General features: G+C 41.8%; 1 protein-coding gene across 3 annotated transcripts in view; it reads right to left on the bottom strand.

The window, feature by feature from the left end:
- Positions 1–27,897, bottom strand: part of PRDM2 (PR/SET domain 2) — a 133,017-nt gene that overhangs the window by 52,042 nt on the left and 53,078 nt on the right. For all 3 annotated transcript variants that reach the window (XM_015475205.3, XM_015475202.3, XM_015475203.3), the window contains exon 6: positions 23,991–24,117. In XM_015475205.3, the coding sequence (XP_015330691.2) occupies positions 23,991–24,117 (127 nt within the window). The remainder of the gene's footprint in view (positions 1–23,990; positions 24,118–27,897) is intronic.

Raw genomic sequence — 27,897 nt, forward strand, 5'->3', positions numbered from 1 at the left:
AGAATACTGGAGTGGGTTGCCATTTTCTCTACAGAAGTACTAATGCTGAAGGTTTGGAAGCTCCGCCTCTCTGGGATTTAATCAGAATTTGTGACCCTGTTCCATTTTTTAAATTCTACATTTCTTGCTCCTGGGAGCTTTTGTTTTTCAGTTTTCAGATTCAGAATAAGTTCCACCCACCTTCCTCTAAACTTTCCTTCTCTTTCTGTGACACTCCCCCCAACCAGGCCTCAACAGCTCCTGGAACTGTCTTTTCTCTTCAGAACAAGGCTCTTGACACCTTCATCTTTGATTTAGTAAATGACTAGAAACTAGAAACCACTCATAGCTTCTCGAAAATGGTATTCTCCTTAACACTAGTGTAGAGAATTACTACAGAGGAGAGTAACTAACTAAAACAAAGACAACAAATGAAATGAGGTCAGAGACACAAAATATCACCACTACAAAGATCATGATTAAAAACAGAAACATCAACTACAACACAAATACTAACCATCAAAAACACCTCCATATTTTGATAGATATTTAAGAGGTGCAACAAGAAAAAAAGTATAAGATACTTAACAATCAGCCATTTGATTTGTTAGTCTTAAAAAACAAAATACCATTTTAAATCCCTAACTCTTCAGCTTGTAAAAAAAACTGAAGATGTCTCCTGCAATTATATAAAACTCAAATTCCTAGTAACATCTCACTCCATTCATTTCTAAAGGCAGCTGAAGTTGAACCCGTGACACAAGCGTGTACTTCACTGGAACCACACTCCGGTGGAAACGAGCTGACAGTCTGTGTGTAGCTGGCCAATTCGTGTCTCCAGGTGGAAATGTGATGAACCAACCCCTTCTGCAAGGGGCAAGGATATGAACACACCTTTTCATCTGGTAAGAAGTAACCTCTTCTTTCGAGTCTTTCACCCTTTGCCAACTTAACAGCACTTAGCCTAAATCTGATGATGACAAAGGCTCTTGAGAATCCAGGTGTGTTTAAAGGAATATGGATTCAACCAGTTTTCTTATCCTCACTATGATACACGCCGTGCTGTTTGTGTGTTGTGCCTGGCCCATATCAGACTACCGGTAGCAAACAAGGCAAACACAAAAGATTACTTGGCTATGAATGTAACTGGTCTAGTAACTGCAGTACCAGTCTGAAGGGGTTCATGGAAAGGGGTCCCAGTGCCTGCAGACGCCTGATTCAAAAGTTATATTCAGAACGTGTTTTCCCTGAATCAAAATCCTCAACTAGTTACAAGACATCAGTACCACCTCATGTTCTTCAAACAGGCTAAACAATATAACCCTTTTCTACCAACCTTACTTTCTACTTTCTGCAACTATGAATAAATAAAAAGGGAGGTCTAAACTCCACCTCTTATAAATAAACCTTTAAGTCACACTATAAAATTTAATAGAACAGGTGTCAACTTGTACTACAGTTTCTTAAAAAACAATGCAGAAAATTTTCTGAAACCTATCAAGTGCTATATGAAAGCACTTGATAGTGCTTTAAAACTGGTTTTAAAAAATCATAATTAAAAACAGAAACATCAACTACAATACAAATACTAACCATCAAAAACACCTCCATATTTTGATAGATATTTAAGAGATGCAACAAGAAAAAAGTATAAGATACTTAACAATCAGCCATTTGATTTATTAGTCTTAAAAAACAAAGTACCATTTTAAATCCCTAACTCTTCAGCTTAAAAAAGGCAAACTGACCTATATGTACAGACTACTAAAATAGTAAAACTTCTAGATTTACATAAAGCAAATCACAGCTTTAATAATACCACTCATTAGTACGTACCAAGAATGAAAGTACATAGCTAAAAATGCTGTTTTAGTTTCCTGCCTAAAAGAACATTAGAACACTTAGCTGATACTGAACTTCAAATATCTTAGTTTTAGACTCTCCTAATCAGTGAGCAGCTATGCCATCACCAAACTACCCCACTCCTCTACCTGTTGCCCCTACCCCTTGCTGCCCCTGTTATCCTCTTTAAAAACCATGACCAGGAAACCCTGTTCTACCTGGTGAAGAGAAGCCACATGCGGTAGGGACAGTCTATTTGGAGAGCAAACAAGAGCACCCACCAGGCTTGCTGCAAGCCCGTCAACTGCAGCACAACTGACACGTGGGGTCAGACTGCTCTCTGCTGTGGGGCTGTCTGAAACATCACAGGACATTCAGAAGCATCACTGACCTCCACCCATTCCATGCCAACAGTGTGCCCCTGCATCTGTGACAAGCTAAAGTCTCCAGATACTGCTGAAGCCTCACCCAAAAGACAGTGTCTCTCTAGGTTAAGAACCACCGGGCTAAACCATTATGGGGTTCCACAGTCTGTGTATTTCTTAAAATTTTTAAAGTATTTGATAATACTAACAAGCCAACTCTAAAAACTAAGCGATGGAACAATTAAACTTACCTCTTAAGTGCCTTTGGTGAACACTGATAGACTTAACTTATGATGGACACCAGTATACCATGAATCTAATCATCACTAATTAATGGAACTGAGATAATCTAATACATAAAATGTTTTTCTCAGTCTTTATCAGAATCCTCTAATGCTCAAGGTACTCCCCATTAGGACCAAGACTAGAGATGCAGGGGCTATCCCCCGTCCTACCTGCTATTTCTGTGCTAGAAACTGAAGACCAGGGTCCCCCGGGAACCACCCAGGCTCTGACAGTAGAGCAGTCTGACCCTGGGAACCCTGACTCACTCTTAGGTACGCCCAGTGTCACTCACAAATACCGTAACAGCACCTGGTGGCACCTACTCCATTTCCTCAAATCAATACATTTCTGCCCGATAGCTGGTTTTTGTTCTACATGTAATCAAATTAAAAGTAAACAAAAACAACTTCTAACTGAAAACAACCTGTAAGGACTTCTGCGAAGGGAGGGGCATGTGTTAGTTCTTGTCTGTAAGGCAGGAAGCGCCTGGGAAATGGTCCGGCAGAGCTGCTGGGAGCCTGGTAAGTACACGTGTGCACTTACCCTCAGGTTCCTGAAGGGTCCTACATAGAGGCTCTGCCAGCTGCGTGCTCCACTTGGTCTAAACAAGAAAGATATAGGAATGAAAACACAAGGAAAGTGGAATGGAGACAGTGACACAGAACATGACGAAGGACAGCACAAAACATTATGTATATAAGGAAAAGAAACACACAAAGATGAAGAAAACTGAATGAAACAGAAGGAAAACAGCAGTCACCCCCTACATCGAGGCTTCCCCCCGACCCCTCCACAAATAATAGCCTCTGTGTTCTCAATGGGGGATAGGATGTGGTATACTTACTTCCGGCCTATCCCATGCTCATGACTGATGTCCTTACTACTTAAGTACTGTTCTGCCAGAAGTCCCAACCTATGTCTCTCATTTTAGAGAGACACCCAAGGACCACAGGCATGAAGTCAACTGCCTGAGATCACACAACTAAATTGCCTCTCGAGTCAGAACTAAAATCCAAGGCTGACGGTACCAAAAGTGCTCTACTAACTAAACTATTAATACACTTATTTCTTACAACCAATAATGGCATGATACAAATATCTTATTCTTTACACACCACTTTATATCCATTATTTCACCCACTTTCAAGTGTAGATGAAAGCAAAGAAATATAAAGACTTTCACTACATTTATAGAAAAGGAACCATCAAATTGGAATGCAGACATTTTCCATTTCCATTTTATGTTATGCCAGAAACAAGTATCAGTCAACAGCACAGAACCCCAGTCTAAGCAAATACATTAAATATCAATAAAACTGGATTTTCTAGAGAAATAGCTGCCATATAGAGAAATTCTACATTTGCATCAACTACACGTTAAAGACAACATGTAGCATGAAGCTGCTGGGTGCCTGCAATGTAAGGTGCAAAACCAAAACTGCCTAAAGCATCACATGAATAATTTAAGTTCTTGTCTATATTCTACTCTTCTGATGAACTAGACAACAAGGATATTCTAAAGAATAATGTCTCAGTTAAAAATGTTCAGCATCAGAGAGATGCAAAATTCTATAAGGCTTGCTCAAGTTACATTAAAAATTCATCACAACAGTGAAGGCTCATGCATTTGGTGATTTAAATGAATTAAATTTAGAACCATATGTAACTCTACGTGCACTGCCTGCCTCCTCACTGGGGAGCTACCCAACTCTGAAGCATAAAATCAGACAGAATTCAGTATCAGTGTGCTGAAGCAGGGCCAGCACATCCTTGTTTGGAGAGCTCACCCTCTTATTCAGACACAGAGATGATTCCAAACCAGGCAAGACTCCACCTGTGAGGTGAGACCCACAATCGCACCATGAAAGATCAGCTAGCCTGAAGGGGCTGGGCTGGCCTGAACAGGGACCAACCATGACCACCACCACCCTACCACCATAGGGTGGGCGTGACTGCCACCTCCAGTTCCTCACTCACACAGCCCTTCACCCCTGCTGCCGCAATTCCACCTGGATGGCTACCTCTAATCCTGAAATCACAAACCCCCAAAGTTCTCTACTTGCCCCTCAGTGTCTTCTCATCATCAAACAGTTTGATGGCCTTTACAGCTTAAAATTCCTCTCCTGGGCCTCATACCATTACCAGACTGTCCTCCTCCATTAACCATTCTTTGGCAAAAATCTTCCTCTTCCTCCTGCCTTGAAATGAGAGGCTCCCCACAGGAAACCTGATGATGATGCTTTCACACAAGGCTGGAGCAAGGCTTCGATAAAGTATCCAGCTAAGTAGAGGATACAGATCTTAGAGAACAGATGTGGAATAATGCAATTAATGGGCTACCTTAAAAGGTAAGAAAGAGAAGAACCCTAAGACTTGGAGGAGAAGGAGCCATGAAGACAGTTTAACCAAACTTCACAAATACACTTCTCTGAGCTTTACTTCCTTACAAGAATTGCCCAAAATCTCATTGCAAGTTTGTAGTAGAATTGGCACTTTTATTCTCATCCAATTCACTATTCTATCCACTGTGTTCTAACAGCCTTCTTAGTGACAATCTGTGGGTTCCAATTTCACCCTTATAATGAATTAAGAGTACCATCTGCATTTCAGGCAAGTTTGAGAAATTCATCATGAACATACAAAGTCATTACACATCTTTTTCAATTTTTGAAAGGCAAAGGAGGGGTTTTTCACGACAGCAGGTCCAAAATAAGGTGAAAAGCCTAACTGGGGAAAAGGCATAAAGTTCATGTTAAATGACACAGGATTTAAAACAAAAAAACCCACAAACAAAATCTCTAACAGATCAGATAGTAAGCAAGGGGAACCAATGGATAACAGCAAAACTGTTAGCTTAAAGTATGGCCAAAACAGTACTCTGTGTGAACTGCTAAAGGGTGGGCAGTCTTAGGCCTCAGCACATCTGGCAGTAGTTTAACATTCTGCAGTGGGTGTGATGATGAGTAGGGAGAAGAGAAGCTAGAAATGGTTACACAAAGCTAGGTTTCCCACAAGGAATAAACAGGTCATTTCAATATACTTCATGTATTCTTAAAATAAACAAAAAATACTGAATTTGCTACCCTGGAAGTCATCAGAAGGAAACCTGAGGACTGATGTGAGAAACTGCAACCAGAAAGCCTTCCCTGTGTAAGGTCACCAGCATCCCTACACGTAACACAAGAGAGTGTTTATCAGATGGCCACAAGTGGCCACTACCACTGGCCAAGGTAAGATCGGTGGGCAAACAAGCCACCTGTGGCCTTAGCTCCATCAGGCCGTGGTGTTTCAAAGAGAGAAATGTGAAGCAGTGCGATGCAACCACGGTTGGTTTTTACACAAGTGATACATAAGGCTATACATTTTCTAAAGATTTCCTTTGCACAAAAAATAACTTTGAAATACACCTGGTAGTAAAAATTCTGAATGCTGCTTGGGCAACATTTCAAATCTTTTTCTGTAAACTTCTCACGAAGAGCTGTCTGTAACTCTGGAGGCAAATTATAAAAATAAAACCTCTCCGGTTTTAAGTTGCTCATGGCATTAAAATAGGACTCCAGGCTTTGCTTCAACAGAAACAATGGAACAAAGTTCTGGATTTTTCAGCACTGCAGATCACAGTCTAAATTCCTGGAATGCTCACAGCCCGCAAGAGGGATGGGGGCAGGGCGGGGTGCACAGTCTTTGCTGTCGTGGAGCTCTGGCTCCCCACCTCTTCCAAACGTCAGGCTGATGGAAGAACAGCAAAGATCACCTCTGAAGGGAGCTGTTAATTTCTCTTTTTAAGAAAAGGCTTTTAGCGGGCTAATTCCAAATATTAGAAATGGATTCCCAAATAAACATTAGTAAATTCAAATTAAGAAAGCTTTAAATTTCCTTACACTCCTGGGAACCTCAAAAAAGTCTTGTGGCATAAACAAAATGATCTCAGAGACTAACTAAATACCTCTGAAACTTAAACAAGCTGCTAGCCTGTTCTGTTTTATAATCATTTTAATTTCTCAAGTTCTTTTCATGGATTTTCATTAGCCTTTGTCTTACAGAAGGAAAAAAGGTATCTAAAGACTGAAAATGAAAGTCGCTTAGTAGTGACCAACTCTTTGTGACCCCATAGACTGCAGTCCATCAGGCTCCTCCGTCCATGGGAGTTTCCAGGCAAGGAGACTGGAGTGGCTTGCCATTTCCTTCTCCAGAGGATATTCCCAACTCAGGGACGGAACCCCGGTCTTCTGCACTGCAGGCAAATTCTTTACCGACTGAGCTACTGGGGAAGCCCACAAAAAAAATGAACTGCCAACTTAAAGCAAGGAACTAACTTTACGTTCAGGTATAAGTCCCCTGTGGCAAAACAAATCAGGCCTGGGAGCTGTGCAAGGAGGTGGTGTGTTACAAGTGCCTGGCAACCCTAAAACAGAAGGGACAGCCACGCCCTTGAGAACTGATTAGTCTTAACGAAAAGAAAGGCTATTTTTCCCTCTCAAAGTCCAATATAAGTTTTACAATGCTATATCCTGATGAATTAATTACAAAACTTGGTTTAAAAATATTTTCAGGAAGTAAAATCTAGATCTAAATCTGAATCAACACAATTGCAGTATTTGAAATTCATTCTTTACATTTGTCTACAAAAATGCTCAGAGGAACAATGGTCAAGCCACATCACTAATTAATAAAATCATGCTACAATTCACCCACAGATATAAACCAAAAGGATCTGCATTAAGATGTTGGCAGGTGGCTCCCAGTGATGAGATTATTGATGAAGGTATGATACCCGTTTCTCCATCTGTTTGTATTTTCTAATTTTTCTAGATAAACATTTCAATACATGATGCAAAAAAAAAATTTTTTTTTTAAATGAAATACCAACAAAAGCAAGAGTAATGAGACAACTGAAAAATGTTTCTTTTGGTTGAGATTAACGCGGGCGGTTCTATATCAGTACAATCTGGCACCGTGCTCACAGCAAAAGCCCGTGGTGTCTTTCTTTCCCATTTCCCACCTCACACACCAGCGGAGTGTCCAGAAAAATGTGCTCTTCCCAGAAAACCAAATTCACAACGGAGACACAGTAACAAAGATTTAAAGGATATTTAGAATACATCTGACCCTTTAACAATGCTGTGTGTGTGTGTTCAGGGCGTTGACCCTTTATGAAATAGAAAATCTGTGCGTAACTTAAAGCCTGCCCTCCATATATGTGATTCCTCCATAGCCGCATTTTTGCATCCTGGGATTCAGCCAACCCTAGGTCACTGAGTACTATACTATTCATTACGGACAAAAATTCACCTATAAGCGGAACCCACAGTGGTCTTCAAGGGTCAACTGAATGCCCAAGCATTCACATTATCACTGTGAGCCTTTTGGTATATATCCTTCAACTCTCTTTCCCATGCATCACATAACTTCAAACAAAAAACTGATTTGTCTCCTCCTTTTGAACAGCCATACTATTTGTTTCAATGCACTTGGGTATCACACCCATAACTATCTGAATCAAAAATCTAAACAACCATGCTGAGTGCCTCCCAGGTATAAGCTACTGCTACTGCTAAGTCACTTCAGTCGTGTCCGACTCTGTGCGACCTCAGAGACGGCAGCCCACCAGGCTCCCCAGTCCCTGGGATTCTCCAGGCAAGAACATCAGAGTAGGTTGCCATTTCCTTCTCCAGTGCATGAAAGTGAAAAGTGAAAGTGAAATCGCTCAGTCGTGTCCACCTCTTAGCGACCCCATGGACTGCAACCCACTAGGCTCCTCCATCCATGGGATTTTCCAGGCAAGAGTACTGGAGTGGGGTGCCATTGCTTTCTCCAGGTATAAGCTAAGGACCAATGTTTTGGTGGTCAACTAGGATAATTATGAGAGTCTTCTTTGCTACCTTTTATTTTGCTTCTCTGAAAATGTAAAATTTAGGCAATGGCATTTTAATATGACACGTTTTGGTAAAGGTTTAGGAAATCCGTTTATAAACACAAAAGAATGTACACATACTACTCTGCTGAATCCCTGGGCTCTATCATGAAATGAGACACTTTCATGCCACTGCAATGTTTAAGACCTTTTGTCACTACTGCTAGATGAGCCCATTCCCTTCTGTTCACCACTCAATCGTCCTCCAGCCCCTCTCATGCCTCCAGATGCACCTTTCTCAGAGTTCATGGCTGACACCACTCTGTTCCTATTGAAAAAGAGCTAGGAGTTCTCAGGGGCTCAGCCATGTATGTGGGCCAGCAAAAGTTCACCTCTCTGGCAAACTCAAAACTGCCCGGGTTGTCTTTCAGATTCAAGAAGCATGGAAGGAAGTCAAATGTATTCTCTTCACAAAGCAATTATTTTTTTAAATCACAAGTTACATATAAATTCAACTCCACATTTTTTCTTTTACTGACCTCTACCTAAAAGCAAAATCCTACTAGCCTATTTAGGACTTCCCAGGTGGCACGAGTGGTAAAGAACCCACCTGCCAATGCAGGAGCCTAAAAGACAGGTTCAGTCCCTGGGTTGGGAAGATCCCCTGGAAGACGGCATAGCAACCCACTCCCGTCTTCTTGCCTGGAGAATCCCATGGACAGAGGAGCCTGGTGGACTACAGTTCATGGGGTCGCAAAGAGTCAGACATAACTGAAGCAACTTAGCACGCACTACCCTATTGAACAACTTTTCTCATTCTCAGATGTATTAGCCTATTAGACTACTAAATCTTTCCTCTACATAACTGTAAAGTTTCTGGAATGATCAAATGAAATTTGGATCATTTTTCTTGGGTGCTTATTATCTACAAGACACTTTGTTGAGGGAATACGTATTTTTGTTGTTTGGTAGCTCAGCTGTGTCTGACTCTTTTTGCAGCCCCATGGACTATAGCCTGCCAGGCTCCTTTGTCCACAGGATTTCCCAGGCAAGAATATTGGAGTGGGTTGCCATTTCCTTCTCCAAGGGATCTTCCCAACCCAGGGATTGAACCTACATCTTCTGAGATTAGCAGGCAGATTCTTTACCACTGTGCTACCTGGGAAGCCCACAGGGAACACATATATGTCTGCCCCGAAGATATTTAAAATGGAAGTTGTATGTCTAACTTTGAGAAAAGCAAGTCCCCGTGCAGAAAGGCCCTACTAATGTCAATAAATAGAAAATTTCTAGTGGAAAAAAATGTTTCCGAAAAATATGGATTTCCTTAAAAATAACAAGAAGGGAATGAAGGAAAAACGAAGCAAGATGGAAGGATGGGGTTGGGGGGGGGGCTCATTTCGGGGTGGGAGGAGGGTGATGTAAATAGCCATCCAGCCAGGTAAAGTAAGGAGGCTCAAGGAATTGCTAATAACCCAGCTGCAAGCTCTGGTCCTCCCTCACATCCCGGGTGGGAACACAGCCTTCAGGACTGAGATGACATCAGAAACCCTAAATCGTACTCAGTGCCAGCCTCCAAGGACTTTCCCACAGGGTTTCAAGTTGATGCTGCTCTCTTTTGCCAATGCAGGGATAAAACAATGCCCCCTGACAACAAAGAAGTCCGGGAGGAAGAGCTCACAAAAGACAAGGATTTGAAACACAGCTGCCTCCTAGGCCAGTGTCCATGCTGGGAAAAGGGGTCTCACTTTCAATTCAGTCACTCATTCCATCTGTCCCCCTAAAAGGTTCCTGTGTCCCAAGGTCACACATCTTCCCTGCAGAGATGACCTCAAGTAAGTGAGATCTGACTGGGCTCTCCCCCTCTCCTTCCCTGGTGTTGGGGTGGTATTCTGAATACAACAGGACAAGAACCACACAAAAAAGGGAATTCACAAAACTGCAACTATACTGTGCAGCCAAGGGCCATGATTTGACTAATGATTTGATATAATCGTGTTCAAGGCAGAGGAGAACTAACTGTGATACATACTGATGACTACCTGATGCCATCTTAGGGAAGGGAACGTGAGATAATGTGCATCAAGAACTTTGCACAGTGCTTGACAAAGACTCAGTAAATGGAATCAATTGTAAGGATTATCCACAGTAGATTCTCCTAAACAAATTACAGAAACCCCACGCCTGCAAGTCTAAATTGCCAGCATATGTTCCTTCTTATGAAGACAATAACATTCTGCTTCCCTAACAAATCCAAATTCATCCATTTGTTTTGCTCATTTGTTCTACACTGATTCACAGGATCCCACCCAGATATCATTACGGAAATGTACAAGTCCAATGAGGACAGACGTTTAATTGAGAGGAGACAGAATTATTCCAAATACTAACATCCCTATCAATACACATAAATGCTCTAACAGCAGAAGTTGTGAAAGTCTATAACCCACTGATTTTATTGCTTCTAAAAAACACTCTGTGCTTAATTTTTTAACTAAGCATACTAGTGCACTTAACATTCCTAATCTCTTTGGAAAGAAACCTTAGACCTCTTTGATAATCAGATAGCACCTAAGGCTCCCCCATAGTCATGAACAGCCATAAACACAACATCTGGGGCTCAGGGACACCTGTGTTACTACATATTTAAGTTGTGAGTCTATGTAAATTTGTTTACTGACAGACTAAAAAGAACCCAGACTGCTGAGATAATACTAATAAATACTGCAAGATAATCAGGACATTTAGTTACTATAACACATAATAGATAAAACTGACATTCTCAAATAGTAACTTCTAAGAAAATGTCTCTTTCACTTTTGTTTTTGCTTGAATTCATATCCAGTAACATGTAAAATGACAAGATTTCCTATGTTGTCATATATAGTACTGAAATAGCTCCAACACAGTCACCTTCAACAGTATCTGGTAATTTACTCTAAGGAAATTTATCCAAAATTCATCTAAAATCTCACCTGCAGAAAATAAGGTTTTAACAGTAGAGTTACCAGTGATCTGGATCACACGAAGGTAAGATAGACAAACAGGAAGACAGTGAGCCCCTCATTTGGGCAGCAAGCAAACCGTGAAATATTTATTTCTGCCTGTGTAACAAATCAAATTCCCAGAGTTCTCTAATTCACCCTATTTGGGGTAACCAGTAAACAAGACAGCATGCAAAACAGAAGCAGTCTCTACCACCTGAGGAATTCTCTAATGTCCCTTTGTGTATCTATTTGCAGATCCAAACAAGCTCCTTACTCTCACCTAATTTGTAACCTACTTCATTCATTCTGTGTCGCCAAAGAAAAATATATGGATTTAATTTTAAAGGGTATGTTAGAAGATGTTGAAACTGTCCATTTTTTTTAATCCAGAAGTACCACCATAGGCCAAGGAATAGGCAGCGCTTCCACAGAGATGATTCTGCCACTGCCCATGCCCATCAATTACAATGGCATGGACCAAAATCAGTGCGCCACCCATGTTCTGGGAGGCTCTCACTTACTGCTCACAGTAACTCTACACGGTAGGCGTGACCTCATTTTACAGACAGGACTGAACGCCTTCACTTTCACTTTTCACTTTCATGCATTGGAGGAGGAAATGGCAACCCACTCCAGTGTTCTTGCCTGGAGAATCCCAGGGATGGCCGGGCCTGGTGGGCTGCCGTCTATGGGGTCGCACAGAGTTGGACACGACTGAAGCGACTTAGTAGCAGCAGCAGCAAACTGAAGATTAAAATGTGTAGAGTAGTCTGTCCAAGGTCACACTGCTGTTAACTGGTGGATCTAGGGTCTGGATCTGGCCTTGTAACCCTAAGGCTATGTTGTAGAAAGCCACAATGAAATCCACACACTGTACATCTCCCAGCACTCAGAGGTTTAGCTGCATCAGCAAACTTTCCCTTCTTGTCTCAACATACAGAAGTCAGGTTCCTTTTAAACAAGTTATCCATTGGCAAAGTACTTATCCAGTTGTATCTGATAAGGAAGCAACAGTGAAGGCTGAGCAACACACCTAACAGTGCTTTAACACAGAAAGAAGTTGGGGGGAACGTAACAATCTATTGTGAAAACACTTTAACAATTTCACCAACATTTGTTCAATATGCTAGCAAACTTGGCCCCACTCCAGTACTCTTGCCTGGAAAATCCCATGGACGGAGGAGCCTGGTAGGCTGCAGTCCATGGGGTTGCTAGGAGTCGGACACGACTGAAGCAACTTAGCAGCAGCTAATTTGGAAAACTCAACAGTGGCCACAGGACTGGAGGTCAGTTGGATGGATGACCCACAAGCCGCAATCAAGACTGCTGGGAGAAATATCAACAATCTCAGATATGTAGATGATACCACCTTATTGGCAGAAGTGAAGAGAATCTAAAGAGTATCTTGATGAGGGTGAAAGAGGACAGTGAAGAAGCTGAATTAAAACTCAACATTCAAAAAACTAAGATCACTGCATCCAGCCCTCTCATTTCATGGCAAACAGATGGGGAAAAAAATGGAAACAGTGGCAGATTTTATTTTCTTGGGCTCCAAAATCACTGCAGACAGTGACTACAGCCATGTAATTAAAAGATTTTTGCTCCTTGGAAGAAAAGCTACGACAAAGGTATTTAGACAGAGTATTAAAAAGCACAGACATCACTTTGCCGACAAAGGTCCGTATGGTCAAAGCTATGGTTTTTCCAATAGTCATGTATGGATGTGAGTAGTTGGACCATAAAGAAGGTTGAGCGCCAAACAATTGATGCCTTCGGGTGTGGTTCTAGAGAAGATTCTTGAGAGTCCCCTGGACAGCAAGGAGATCAAACCAGTCAATCCTAAAGGAAATCAACCCTGAATATTCATTGGAAGGACTGATGATGAAGCTCTAATAGTCAGGCCACCTGATGCGAAGACACAACTCACTGGTAAAGACCCTGATGTTGGGAAAGACTGAAGGCAGGAGACGAGGACAACAGAGGATGAGATGGTTGGATGGCATCACTGAGTCAATGGACATCAGTTTCACCAAGCTCCGGGAAACGCTGAAGGACTGGGAAGCCTGGTGTGCTGCAGTCCATGGGGTCGCAGAGAGTCAGACACCACTTAGCAACTGAACTTCTTGACAACTGCCCAGGAGATTTAGAAGACCTCACTTCTCTAAAACTGAAGAGGGTCATAAATAGTATTAGTTAAGGATCACTCTTTCTTGATTCAATATTTTCCATACTCTAATTCAACCATGAATTTAATTTACTTTGGCATACAGACAGTAATTTACACTATTTTCCAGTCTGAATCCCTAAATTTGTAATTTTGATGGAATCAAAACTGAAAATAGATGTATTTAAATAAGCTTAACACTCAAATTTGATCTTGTTATCAAATACTTCTATGTAACGAAAAACATACATCCTGAATAATGTATTTTAGCAACTAATATAACTCCTAAAGGGCAGTCCAAGTGGCCCTAGTGGTAAAGAACCCACCTGCCAATGCAGGAAACATAAAGAGACGTGGGTTCAATCCCTGGGTCGAGAAGATCCCCTGGAGGAGAGCATGGCAACCCACTCCAGTTCTTGCTTGGAGAATCCTATAACAGAGGAGCCTGGTGGGCTAAAATCTATAAGGTCGCAAAGAGTCAGACACGACTGAAGCAACTTGGCGTGCAGCACAGCTCCTAAAAACAAGCAGATCTGTAATCTTAAACCCCTTGTTCAAAAATCCAACCAGGATTGAGACTGCTTTTTATTATTTGTTTGGATGACAGTGAGAAGGGAAGCTGCAATTTCACCTCCAGTGTTAATCCTACAAAAATTACAATCCATATGTGTAAACAGACAAAAATCAAAACTGCCAACTAATGAGCACTGTGCTGGCGGCAGCACAAACCTGGGAGAGAACACGGTTTCCACTGATGCCACCACGCACATCTTCACCACGAAGGGACCAAGGCAGAAGGTGGAGCGCAGTGACCTCCCATTCCTCACCGGAACCTGAGACTTTCTGCTTTACTGCACAGAAAAATGGGCTGTGCAAACCTCATGGGTTAAAAACAAAAATACAGCCAAACAGAACCAGAAAGGCATGTTCTATACCTCAAACCGGCAAGAGAATGAAAATTGAAACTAAGAGGCCAAATGGTAGAAAAACAAAAGGCACAGAAATTTCAATTCCGAATTGTCCTGGAACTTCAAACAGCACACATAATTTGGTTTTGGGGTTCTAAACAAGGGTGAACAAACCAGTCTGCCTTCATTTTTGTGGCATGTGGTGGCTCAGGAAACCTACAAAAGACTGCACCAAGAGGTAGGATTATAAGCACAACAGGAAAAGATTGTTTATCACTGTAGCTTTAATAGAAATAAGGGGGAGGAGGAATTTTAGCCTAAGGAGTATTTACTGCTTTTCTTTTTAACCAAAGCAAAGATAATCCTCTACAACTCTACCTATCAGGTAACACACAGCTATCACGTTAAGGGCGAAATCAGGTTCTGGTCATTCAGATAATGATTAAACTAATAAGGACATATAAAAATTCCTTAAAGTATCAAAATCGCAAGGATTTTGGATATCATAATCGTACTTTAGAAGGTGACATTTTTATATATCACACACAATGCTGTTATTTTATTATTAGAATAAACTTCCTGCCTCTGAAACTATTCAAATATTCTTTGTGATATTAAAATATATTAAATTTAATAACAATTAAAATAACTACACCATCCTACAGTGAAAAACTTCTATCAAAAAAATATTTTAAAATTTCAGGGTCATGACCACAAAAATGGGAAGAGGAAATAAGTAGCTACAATAAGAGCTTCAGAATACTGAGCATGGTCTAGTCTCTTACCCATAATCCCTCAGGACTTTTCTTAATATATGTGCCAATTTTAAACCTTTTAAACAACGTTACCTCCCCTTAATTTTTAGAGAAAATTGAATAAGAAAGAAAAATGCTTAAGAAACATGAAAAAATGAAAGCTCAGATTAGTAAGCAGCAGTTCTGTCCAGGCTACAGGGCATATGAGGGTGTTATGGACTTACTAAATCTCTACAGAACAACTAACTACCCTACAAATTACAAATCCAAGAAGCATTAAGTTGTAAACATGCACACACATTCTAAAGACTCTACTGTGGGATACACATGATGACGAATCACTCCTGCCCCACGTGAGGAGGATTTGGGAGTGCACACAGACAGGTTAGGGCAACTCTTCTCTCCTTGTCTCCTTTCTTGCTTTTCCTCTGAAATGAGTCAAGTCCCTAGAATAGGAACAGCTTTATCAGCAAACAAAACCTCGTAAGAAGCTACTGCTTCAAACAGTTCAGATGAATTCTTCTTAAAGGAAAAGGTAAAAAATAAAAACCTACCCCCATCAGAAGGAAATGGCAACCCACGCCCAGTTATTTTTGCCTGGAAAATCCCATAGACAGAAGGGGCCGGCAGGCTACGGTCCAGGGGTGGCAAAGAGTCGGACACAACTGAGTGAACACGAGAGCGCACACACACGCACACACGCATTCTGACAAAACAAAATCCCTCTTTCACTGGTGTCACATCATAAGAGTGAAGGAAACTAACAAGCATATTTTAACTCAATTATCCAGTAAACAAATCAGAATTACACTTAAAATCAGTTTCTAGACTTTTAAAACTAGTATACTAATTAAAACATGTTCATGATCTATAACATTCAGCTCAAGTGAACTTTTAAAGTTGTTTTCTATTCAGTGGAAATCAGTCAGTCATTCTCAACAAGAGAACACTTAGCAGAGCAGGACGCTAAACATCACTGGCTTCTTAAAAACAACCAACAAAACAAGATGGAAGAACTCCACAATCCTAGACACAATGCCTCTGCCATCCGCACTGCAGAGGGAGTCAGGCCAAGACAATGTCTCACTCGGTTCCTGTGGTTTCAAAACTGATTTCAAAAATAATACACAACTTAAGAGAAATGAAATATTCATAAGAAGCTCAAACCAGCAAATATGTCATTAAAAGAACACTTAACAGACAAGAGCTAGAAAGGGATTAAAATCTGATTTGTTAGTTTTTTCAAAAACTGTTTGAGATGCTCAAAGGAATAAAATAAATCTATTTAATCCATAAACCCCAAAGCAAAAAATAACTGAAGGCATTAGTTTTCACCATAACTTAGCTTTCTAACACAAAAGATTTCACTTAATCACATTGCCTTATTATTTAAGATTAAGGCGTGCAATTTTGAAGAGAGCAATGAAAATTCGTCTTGGCTAATTAGCAAATCCTTTTAAAACACTGCTACTTATTCTGTGTAGGCATCCTGCTTAGAAACATTAAGGAACAAAACCTAGGTTTAGGCAAAGTGGAGCCAATTAATTCAGTAGCTGGGTAAACTTGGGCAAATCACGGAAGCCCTCGAGCATCAGTGTCCTCATTCATGAAGGAGAAGAATGACTCCCCACGCTGCAAGGCTAAGAGCAGGATGAGCAACGATGTATATGAAGCACCGAGCGCAGTGCTGGGCAAACAAGAAACATGCTGCCACTGTCACCATCAACAGAAAGCAGCAGTTCATCACGTGATGACATGGTGTGCACAGTATCAAATCCTGAGATATGTCCCTATCAAAACGCAGTGTAATGAATGAATTCAGCCAGGAACTCTAGTAACATCTGACACGGGTTTAATCTAAGTGGTAATAAAGAAAAACGGTTGCTTTCAGTATTTATCTTCTTCACTTTGAGAAACAACAGTAACGTTTTCAAATAACTCCTGTTTCTCCAAGTCATTCAACTTCCTAAACTATGCCAACCAAATTATTAACATTAATAAAAGCAAATTTGAGAACTGTCCTCGGCAGCATGTAGCAGATACTATGAATGCCAGGCAAGAGCACCATGAGAGCCTGTCTGAAGCTGCAACTCCCAGTCTGCCACCCAGCCTTTAACTGTAAGAAATGTCTATTAATTTTTAACCAGCTGGAGGGCATTCCTGGGAGTATTTATTCCTTTCCTCAGTTCTTTAGAAGCAGCTTCAAATATAAAACTATATATACTCTCTCTGTAATTCTATGAACATGAAATTCATGTAGTGTTAACAGCCCATCTGTAAACAGGAATGTAAAACTGCCTAAGGAAATACTTAGTAAGTTTTAAAAAACAGTAATGAATCCGTAATGTAAAAAAAAGAACCCAGTATTCTTGCCTAGGCAAAGCATAGCAAATTGTTCTTTATTTATGTTACTTTCAAATTACAATTGAATTTTAAAAAATTAACTACTGGAACTTTCTACATTCAAGTCTTTTCACCTTTTAGAAAACTTAATCATAATTCATTCTTTTTTTTTCCCCTGTATGAGGCAAGTCTCACCTTCAGTTTCCATATGGACAGAAGAACCAGAATAACAACCTTACACAGAGCATAGCATATTTCCTAACACACTCAATTACGCTATATATTAGGATTTTTGCAAAGCAGTTGAAACTCTGCAAAATGCTTTGAAAAATTTTAGTTAATCCATGAATTTCCTATGAACAAAGTTATACATAGTAAGAATCAAGGGCACAAAAATACCAACCAACGTATTTCCCTAAATTTAGAGCAATTCAGTAGCAGCAGAAGTAGAATTAGAAATCGAAAAAAAATTCCCTGAATCTTACTGTTGAAAAAAATACAGAAACTGCATTGAGCTTTTAAAAACAGACCCCCGCAAAAATAGCAAGATCAACTCAGCAGGCAACCATCAAAGGCAGGTCACCCAGTGCTGAGCAAAGGCATCATTCCGCTGGAAGCAGTGAGTTCCCCCTGGGGACCAACCAGGACGCTGCTCACTTCAGTCCAAGGGGACAAGTTCACAAGCCATGGAACATCTAATGCCGGGGCCCTATCTCCACAGAACTGTAGCCACTTCCAAGTGGCCCACGCCCTGCTCCAAACTTACCAACAAGACCAAGGGATGAGTGCACTGTAAGCGGGCACAGAACCTGCCCACCAGGCCCCAGAAAGCTCAGGGCCCATCTGTCATCGTCCTCAGGTACCACGGCCAGGCCTCTGTCGTTCAGCCACCACCCTTCAGCTTTGGCCAAGGAGCCTCAAACAGAGTTGTTTGGCTGCTAGGGCAGGGCAGGTCAAGACATCAAATGTCACTGAAGCCCACCTGTTCTCTGCTTTCACTAAATGTATTCTCTAATTTTAACTTTAAATGGAACCAAGGCGAGCACTTCTACTGCTGCTGTCCTCAACATGTTGTTGCTGTTTACACACTCAGTTGCTCCCGACTCTATAACCCCATAGACTGTAGCCCGCTAGGATCCTCTGTCCCTGGGATTCTCCAGGCAAGAATACTGGAGTGGGTTGCTGTTCCCTTCTCCACCTCCACATGTACAACTGGACAAAAAGCAGAGTATTGCGCATGTGGAAACCAGGTTTTATGGAAAACTTGGCTTCATGTTCTGCCTCTGACATTCATTGGCAGAGAGAGCTTGAAGTTATCCACTCTCGCTGGGTGTCCATTTCCTCACCTGGAGCCTTACCACGCAGAGGTAGAGGCTATGTGCTCTAGAGCCCTGAAACCACAGCTGCTGAGCCCATGCACTCTAGCGCGTATGCTCCACAAGAGACATCACCACCGCGAGAGGCCTGCACACACAACTAGAGAAAGTCCGCTCAGCAACAAAGACCCAGCATAGCCAATCAATCAATCACTCAATCAGATTATTTTAAAAAGAAGCAGAGGCTAAACGGGATCACCCACAAGAATGCTCAGTACCCCTCAGCACTTCTCGGAGCTCATTCCTCCTTCCAACTTCAGCACCGTACAGCCCATGTGGCTCCAACTCTCCATCAGAGCTTCCTGATCCACCTCTGTTTCTATCTGCTGTCCAGCCCAGCTGTGTGACCTCTCATGTCCCTGTGAATTTCTTTCCCCAACTCATTCCCTGTTCCCCTCCTCAGTATTCTTCACAGGAGTCCTCCCCAATGGGCTCAGCTATTCGACCAGAAGGCAGCATCACCTCCTCTCCCAAAGGACTCTTGGCAATCCCTACCCTATCCTGAAGCCTGAACACACATCAGCCAGAACACCTGGTTCTGGTGTTCCGACCTGCACTGAGCTCCCATAAGACAGGCAACGTGCTCCTCCTTGGACTTTCACACTCATCTCTCTAATCTCCCTAACAATCCAGCACTATGTGCAGTGCTGGTAGGAAAGCGGCCAGTATGTCCCCCTGCAAAACTGAGTTTCACACAAAGACCCATGTGGGTTTCTATATGGCTCTCCCTATACTATACATCACCCCAGCAATAAAGCACCCACATAGCTAAAAGCACACCCAGCTTGGTCCCTCTTCCTGCAGCTCTCAGTCCCGAGACTTGACAGAGCCCGTCTCTATGTCAATCAAGTCACAGCCTCTGACAGGCTACCCCTGGCCAACCATCCCCAGTGACATACCTAACAACCCTGATACACATACTTTATTAACTTTACAAGACTTTTCTTGTTCATCTGTTGGCTGGTTGTCCCTGCACTCCCCAGAGTGTAAATTCCCTGAAAGCAGGAACGTGGGTTGTTTTAGTTCTCTGTTACAGTTCTGGCACCTAGGAGTGTTTGACACAGAAAATATCAATACTTGTTAAATAACAAGGTGTGTGTGTGTGTGCCAGGCAGGGTCGGGGGGGGGCAGGGTGGAATACCTCCAGGATTTTTATGTGAACAAATTATGGAAAGAGATGAAACATTTTCTTAAGTTGGTTATAATTGAACTGTCCTATGGTGACTATAAGTCTTTTAGATAAACACTAAAAATCAGCTGATCTCAGGAACTCGGGGACTATTTATAGTTTTTAGAAAAGATTATGTGACCCTGTTAAGTGATCTCATGGAACTGTGCTCTTTATAGTTCATTAATGTTTTTGTTATAAACTTTGTCTTAACTGTCTAGCTATCAGCAATCCAACTACTTGATGCTACAAATAACTCTTCTAATTTCCTCCTCCTAATTTGCTATGAACTGGAAAGTCAACAGGTTAAAATAAGGCCTAAAATTAGAGTGAAGTGGCCTACACTGCGGCCCTGCCATGAGAGGGGAGACGGAGGACCCCCAGCTTCCTTTGAGCTTTCACAGGTGGTCCATAAACACTGACAGATTAAATAACTCACAATTCTGTAGCTCCTCAAGAACCACATAAGTAACTGTCAGCCACATTCTGTCAGTGGCACTTGCTGGTACCATGGACCCACAGGCTGCACAGAGATGTTCTTTTCTATTATCTCTCCGGCTCCTGACAGCTACCCAGTGAGGTTATGTAGCACAAGGGCCATTCCACGTTATGACACCTATTTTTAAATCTATAGAAACTGTACCCCCAGACATGGTTTGCCCAGTCACACATCTGGTAAAAACCCGAGTTCCGTGTTCTTCATTCCTTCCACTAAGCCCAGGAGCATTAAGACACTGCCGTTTCTTTAGAGTAAAAAGAACTATGGGCAAGGCTCTGATGCAGCCGAGACATTCTGCTGTTACATTTTGTATTTTAAAAAGAACATGTGCCAACATCATTTACTGCTAGCAAGCACATTCAATCCCTCATTTTTCACCGTAGCTAACAAGGAACAGAAATCAACACGATAAAGACTTCTAAATTTGGCCTGTGTTACCTCACAGATCACAGTCTTCCCGTGGAGCAAATAAGAATAACCTGAAACAGCCAACACTAAAAACCCTCCCTTCCTCTCCACTTGAAAAGTTTCAATCTGTTCAAGGAACTTCTCATGTTCAATCTCATTACAGGGGCTCTCAGACATGTAAGCTAGGCTTCCTTACAAAGGAAAGAATGCATGATCCCAGTTCAAAGTGTCTAACCTATGTCCGTCTCTGGCCACTGGCAAAACTGCATGCTCCCTGGTCAGAGACAATATGAACTGTGTTCTCACAGCACTATGTTCCCTTCCTTCATTACAGGTTTGTGTGAGTCTTTGTTGCCCATCAACAAATATTTATTGAGGGCCTGTTCCATGCCAACCACCTAGGCACTGATCAGCAACTTACTGATTGAACATTTGTCTGCTCCTGTCTCCACAGGTGCCAGGAGAAAAGCTACTGCTGCTGTTCTGCTCACCGACTGCCCTGTGTGACCTCGCAGAGTGACTGGCACATGGCAGGGCTTAGCAGACATTAGTTCAATGGGTGACTGAGACACAGAGAGGGAGAGAAGAGAAGGGGCCGCTTTGTATGTAAAGGAATCGGGGCTTTTTACTGCCCAGAACACGCTTCATGATCCACCAGCGAGCTGATGAACTCTGAAAGGCACCACATGCAATGCACAGCTGTAGGCATAGCAGCTGTCATGCAAAGGAGCAGAGGCTCAGAACTGTGAAGAATTCAACCCTTTGTTTCTCTCTGCCTGCCTCCTGACCTAAATGAAGTTAGGTCCATGGTCCATCTACCTGTCAGCTGCCCGTCTTCAACATCTGGCTTTCAGAAATACTAAGTTAATATAACTACTGAATGAAATATATGTTGATTTATTCTCTGACCTCATTGCCTGAAAAGGTATTTAAATGTCTGAAGTCATTTAAATTACACCTAAAAAGAACAAAGTTAATATAAAAATTTTCTCCATTTCAGGTCTTTGTAAGCCATAAATTAGCTTTACAGAGAGTAACAAAAACGTTTTGACTATTTAAACTTTAGATCATAAAGAGCAAAAAGGACTCCTTACCAGTAAGCTGTTCAAAACAGTTAAGTTTCAAGAGTGAGGTTCATGTACTTATTTCAACTAAAACTTAAGATTCAGTGGGTTATACACAGCTTGGAGTAGTTATAAATAACTGGGTAATAAGAAATATGAACTACTGAACTCAACACAAAACCCCAGCAATATGGACAGGTATAAAAACGAAGATGTGTATGTTCACGTACCACTAACAAAAGTTTACTTTCAGTTTTTTCCTTCACATTCAAATTTTAAAAATTAAGGAATAAAAAAAGAAAAAGGTAATAAAATGTTCTAAACCTGCACACCAAAGTACGCTGAACAAAGAAAAGCCTTAGGATGAAGTTATTAACCTATGACTATATTTAAATATGAGTTAATTATGCTTAGTAACAGTAAAGATCTCCTGCCCTCCAAACTCCAGCCCCTGCAAATCACAACTTACCTGGAAAGGCTGGTGACATTAATTATACACAAAATAAACACTAAATAAAGGAACAATCAGAATTACCTGAAGAGTTTGCAAACAATTATGCATTAGGCCTAATATCAACAAAAGCTGAGCACTCACATAAAACAGTAGACAACAGTAAAAACACCTGGCAAATTTTCTAGACCATGATCATCTGATTCATGATCAAAGCACTTAATGATCAAAAACTATTAAGATACAAGGTTAAACAGAGAACATGTAGTCAGGAGAAGTCCCAAAAAAATACCCTGGACGGATTATTGACTATACTGTGAAATACAAAGAATATGTAATGGAACACTCAGAATGGATTTCTTGCCTACATTTTAAAATATTATTTTTACATTCTTCCAAAATCAAGTTTACACTATGAGTTCATTTACAGTATGACTTCCACCATTCACTCTTCAGTGTTCTAAGTAAAGGACCGGACTCAAGTTCAGATGGCTACAAAAATTTACTTAAGACGTAAAGTGAGCCAAAAAAAAAAAAAAAAAAAACCCACCAAAAACACAAAAAAAATTTTTCCTATTACTGACAAACTACCATACCGTGCCTTGGCATACATTCAAACTGGGCTCTATGAAAGACTCACGAATTAATATTAAAATTCTCCATTAAAAGGAAAAAAGAAAGTGTAGAATGCCAGCTGGAAATATGATATATCCAACCAGACTATTTCCCTCCCAGAAATTATCCCCCGCCTTCTATTTAAGTGTGACTACACTTAAAGACCTTTTGTTTGAAAACAAAATAAAACTATTGGAGTTGAGTCAAAAGTAAAGAAACAGCACACTGTTCAACTTCCATTTTGTTAACGGCCTAATTTCAACAATATCTGTGCTAAAATCTTGAGAGAGTGCTGCAGTCGTGCGCAGCGCGGTCTTGCGCGGCGTGGAGTGGCCTAGGGCCCGGCCCGGGGAGGACTACGGGTCGGAGTGGTAGTGCCTTGCCCGGCCAGGTTGGAGTGGGGTAGCCGGGACGGCAGTGCCACGGCGAGTGGGGGCCGGGGTGGCGAGAGCAGCGTCCTCTCCCTGCCCCGGGAGGCCAGCGCATCGGCCGCAGCGCGTCCGGCCCTCCTGCACAGTCCGGGAGGATGGGCACGAGGCCGCCGAATCTGCGGACCTGGAAATGTCACTCTCAGAACACATTCTGTGACGCGTCGCTGGCGAATAGCACAAAAAGCTAAGAATATATCGGGCATGCACGGCTTGGAGGGACCGGTCGCCGCTCCCACCCCCAAGTCCCGCGACCCGGGTTGTGGGAGAGGGAAATGACAACCGGCCCCGGCTCCCTCTCGGTGCGCGTCCGCTCACTTTTCCGCCCGGCTCCTCGGCCCCAAGTTAGCTAAGAGTCCGAGCGCGGCGTCCGGCGCCGTGATTCAGCAGCGCCGGGGGGGCCGGCACCAGGTCCGGAAAAGGTCACGGAGAGCCGCGGGCGGCCTCCCGGGCCCGGATTCGGAACGCGCGGGGAGCCGGGACAGCGGCGGGCTCCTACCTTTCCTGCTTTTCGGGGAGCTCCGTTTGCTCCGGGCGCTGGCTCGCTCTTCCTCAATCGCAGCTGCTATCTCGGGGTTGTCTTCCCCATTGTACCAGACCAGGAGCTCCTCGCCCGGCGCGATTGGCTGCGGGAAGAGAAGAGACAGGCGACGGGCCAATCAGAGCGGCGTTTGTTGGCGGGGCGGGGCGGGGCGGGGCAGGCGGGCGGCGCTCTTGACCGGGCGGCGCGCCGCAGGCCAACCCGGCAGGAAGGGCTCCTCCGCTTCGGCGGCAGCGAGCCGGGCGGCAGGGGAAGGGACCCTCTGCTGGAGGGAGGACCTCACTTCCTGGCCGCCTCCTCCCCTGGAGTCCGTCCGGTGGAGGTCGGGTTCTGATAGGACCGGTTTAAACTTAAAATTGCTTTATGCTTCGGAATCTTACTGTTAGAAGCCTCAAGATTACCCTCGCAGAAAGAAAGGGAAAAAAAAAAAAAAAAAACCACGGAACCATATTGCCCATGAAATCTAAGCTGATGAGAAAATGTAAAGCGTAGTTTAAAAGAACCGGGCAGTCTGGAAAGAGAAGTGCTGAAAACTAATCATCAGCGCAGGTTTCAAGAGTCCAAGAGCAAGTTAAGCATAAGAACCACATGCCGCTGCACACTTATAAACGCAAAGCTAATTATATCACGGAGATGCTAAAAGAGGCGGTGCGGAGGACGTGAGCGCCCTGGCAGCGCGTTATCTCTGCGCTGCTACCAACCTGCTCCGGTCCTTGGAGGATTCGCTGCCTTACCCTCTGTACTACACTTCGAGTCTACAAGACATTTAGAAGGAAATGCCTATAAATACCTCACGTGTCAGCTCCTAAAACATTCTTAAAGCCATGTATACACCATCATGCGGATTTTACCTAGAGAATAAGATCTTGAAGAAAAGATAATACTGAGTGCAAAGATTACACTCCTAAATAAAACTGAAGCAAATGGCTTATTGGTTTCTCTCACAATGACTCAACTGTCAAAAAGTTCCAAGAGTATCAAAACAAGTAAGATTCCACCTATAACCCCGTGAATAAAATAAAAATCCATGAGTCCAAACTGATATGAATGGATGACAGTCAAGTAAATAAGGAAAGCTCTTCCTTCAGTAGATCCCAACTAATCAACGAAAAAGAAATAATGGAATTAGAAAATCACAACTAGACATTCATGACAGTAATAACTGATCAGGCAAGAATCATCAATAGATGCTAAAACTAGTAGATGAAAGTTTGAGAAATAATATAGTATTTGCATGGTCTCAAAGTATCTTCCCATAAAACATTAATGACCAAGTGAAAAACAGTATACTTAGTCAATATCATATGCCTCCTGATATGATGCACAGAAAAGAACACAGCATCACCTCTACAGATTTCTGCCCCAAATACATAAACGTGAATTAATCATAAAGAAGCTTAACAGAAGGCCAAACTGTGGGGACATTCTACAAAATTACTGATCAGTTCTCTCAAAACTGAAAGGTTATAAAAAACAAAGACTAAGGTGCTGTCCAAACTAAGGCGACTAATGAAACATTACAACTGAATGCCACGAGTTTTCTTTGCCTAAAAAGACTTGATTGGAACAATTAACAAAATTTGAATAAAGTGTGAAAGTGTGTTATTTTCTCAGTCGTGTCCAACTCTTTATTGTAGCCCTCCAGGCACCTCTCTCCATGGAATTCTCCAGGCAGGGATACTGAAAGTGGATAGCCATTCCCTTCTCCAGAGGATCTTCCCCATCCAGGGATCGAACCCGGATCTCCCACACTGCAGGCAGATTCATACTGGAATGTACAGATTAGCTAATAAAATACCTTGCTAGTGTAAGCTTCCTGATATCACTGCACTGTACTTACAAAAGAGGATTGGATACGTTCGTTTTAGGGGCAGGAGAAATTCCATCTAAGATGTCAGCTTAGAAACAACATAGTTCTTCAACATACTTTCTATTCTAGATAAAGCCTTTGAAAGTAAATATTTTGTTTCATTCTTTGCAGAACTCAGTGCTTATGTTATCCAAATTTTAAAATATTCTAAATTCTTTAAGATAAAAGAACCAGCCACTGTTTCCTTTGTTTCCCCAAGGATGGCTAAAACCTGCTGTTTTTGTCTTTAAACCAATGTGTTTTCCTTTCTTGAATCAGTTATACCTAAACCAAAAAACTAAAACATGTATAAAATTATATAAAACATATAAAATTTTAATGCATTAAAATATCCATTACGGATGCCTTTTGGCACCCTTATGAAATAACCTGTTTCTGTTGAAGGAATGCGGAGAAGGCAATGGCACCCCACTCCAGTACTCTGGCCTGGAAAATCCCATGGAGGGAGGAGCCTGGTAGGCTGTAGTCCATGGGGTCGCTAAGAGTGGGACACGACTGAGCGACTTCACTTTCACCTTTCACTTTCATGCATTGGAGAAGGAAATGGCAACCCACTCCAGTGTTCTTGCCTGGAGAATCCCAGGGATGGGGGAGCCTGGTGGGCTTCTGTCTATGGGGTCACACAGAGTTGGACACGACTGAAGTGACTTAGCAACAGTTGAAGGAATGAGCTTCTATAAGTCAACTAATTCTATGCCTCTCTATGTTTTTATTACAAGTCACATATTTATGAAATGGTGAAGTGATATATATATATACATATATAATCACTTGAAGTGATTAGAGTTGGCAGAAATATGTAGTGTTAAATAAAATCAAAGTAAAAAAGAACATGAAAAGGGGTGAGGAAAAATCTATCACCCATTTATTCCTAAACAAAACAATATAACCAGAACACTGGCTAGAAGAACCCACCAGACATCTTCAAGATTCCTCCTCAACTCAGCCCAAGTGTTCACATTTATTCCACTTCGACCTCCTGCACAGTACTAACTGTACTAGCAACGGGAAGAAGTTGATAAATATCAGCACAAACTCTCTACTTAGGAGGGTACTCTTTCGTAGATGCTAAAAACACAAAACATTCCAATATCTGTCTTTACCACTAATACAAAATTTCTAAATGGTTAATGAGCTGGTGAGCAGCTAGATTAGGAGCAACCTGATTTGTTAGCTATTGAACACACTTCAAAATTGTACCAACTGAGACAACCATTACCTTATTGAGCTATATGCTTCCCAACTTAGTAAGACAGCCAAACAAAAAACAGGCATTTATGAAGGGGAAAATAACACACCTTTTAAAATCAACGATTGCTTGCGTCTCTACTGTACTGTTTGTTTCTTCTGCATTGCTAAGCACATTTAAGGTTTTATAAGAAAATTTATGTCCCAAGACATGGGAAATATAAACCCACATTTTAAAACATAAAGTCAAAAGTCCAAACAAACTTTTTTAAAAATTATTTTGATATTTAACAAAAAACAACAAAAAGACTTTAAACTTGTCCTTTGGGTTCTGACAGGTTCTGTAAGAGTGCTTATAGAATTAAGCACTCTCTCTTCTCTAAATATTAGTAAATATAAACTTGAAATGTTACCAGGGCAATTAGCTACAGGCAATAATTTCCACCAATATTCCTGACAGTAGGACAAATTAAGAGAAATACTCCAGAATTATGAGAACACACAAATGCTTACCCACCTACAATCTTATCCTGCAGCATGATTTTTTAAAAAGTCAACAGTCAGACAGACTCAACTCTCAAATGGGTGAATAGAACTGAAGACTAACATTAGTTTCCATACAAGCCAGAAGCCCCACCCCTGATCTGATCCTGGCCTATCTCACTAGCCTCATCCACCATTCCTCTCCTCTCTCCAACCAAACTAGCTTTTATTCCTTTTATAAAAAAGAAGGAAAGAAAGAAAAACCAAACAACCGCTGGCCCCCCATCTATCTTACTCCCACTTCAATACCTCTGCTTCTACCAG

Source organism: Bos taurus, chromosome 16 (genome assembly GCF_002263795.3).
Source record: "Bos taurus isolate L1 Dominette 01449 registration number 42190680 breed Hereford chromosome 16, ARS-UCD2.0, whole genome shotgun sequence".
NCBI lineage: Eukaryota > Metazoa > Chordata > Mammalia > Artiodactyla > Bovidae > Bos > Bos taurus.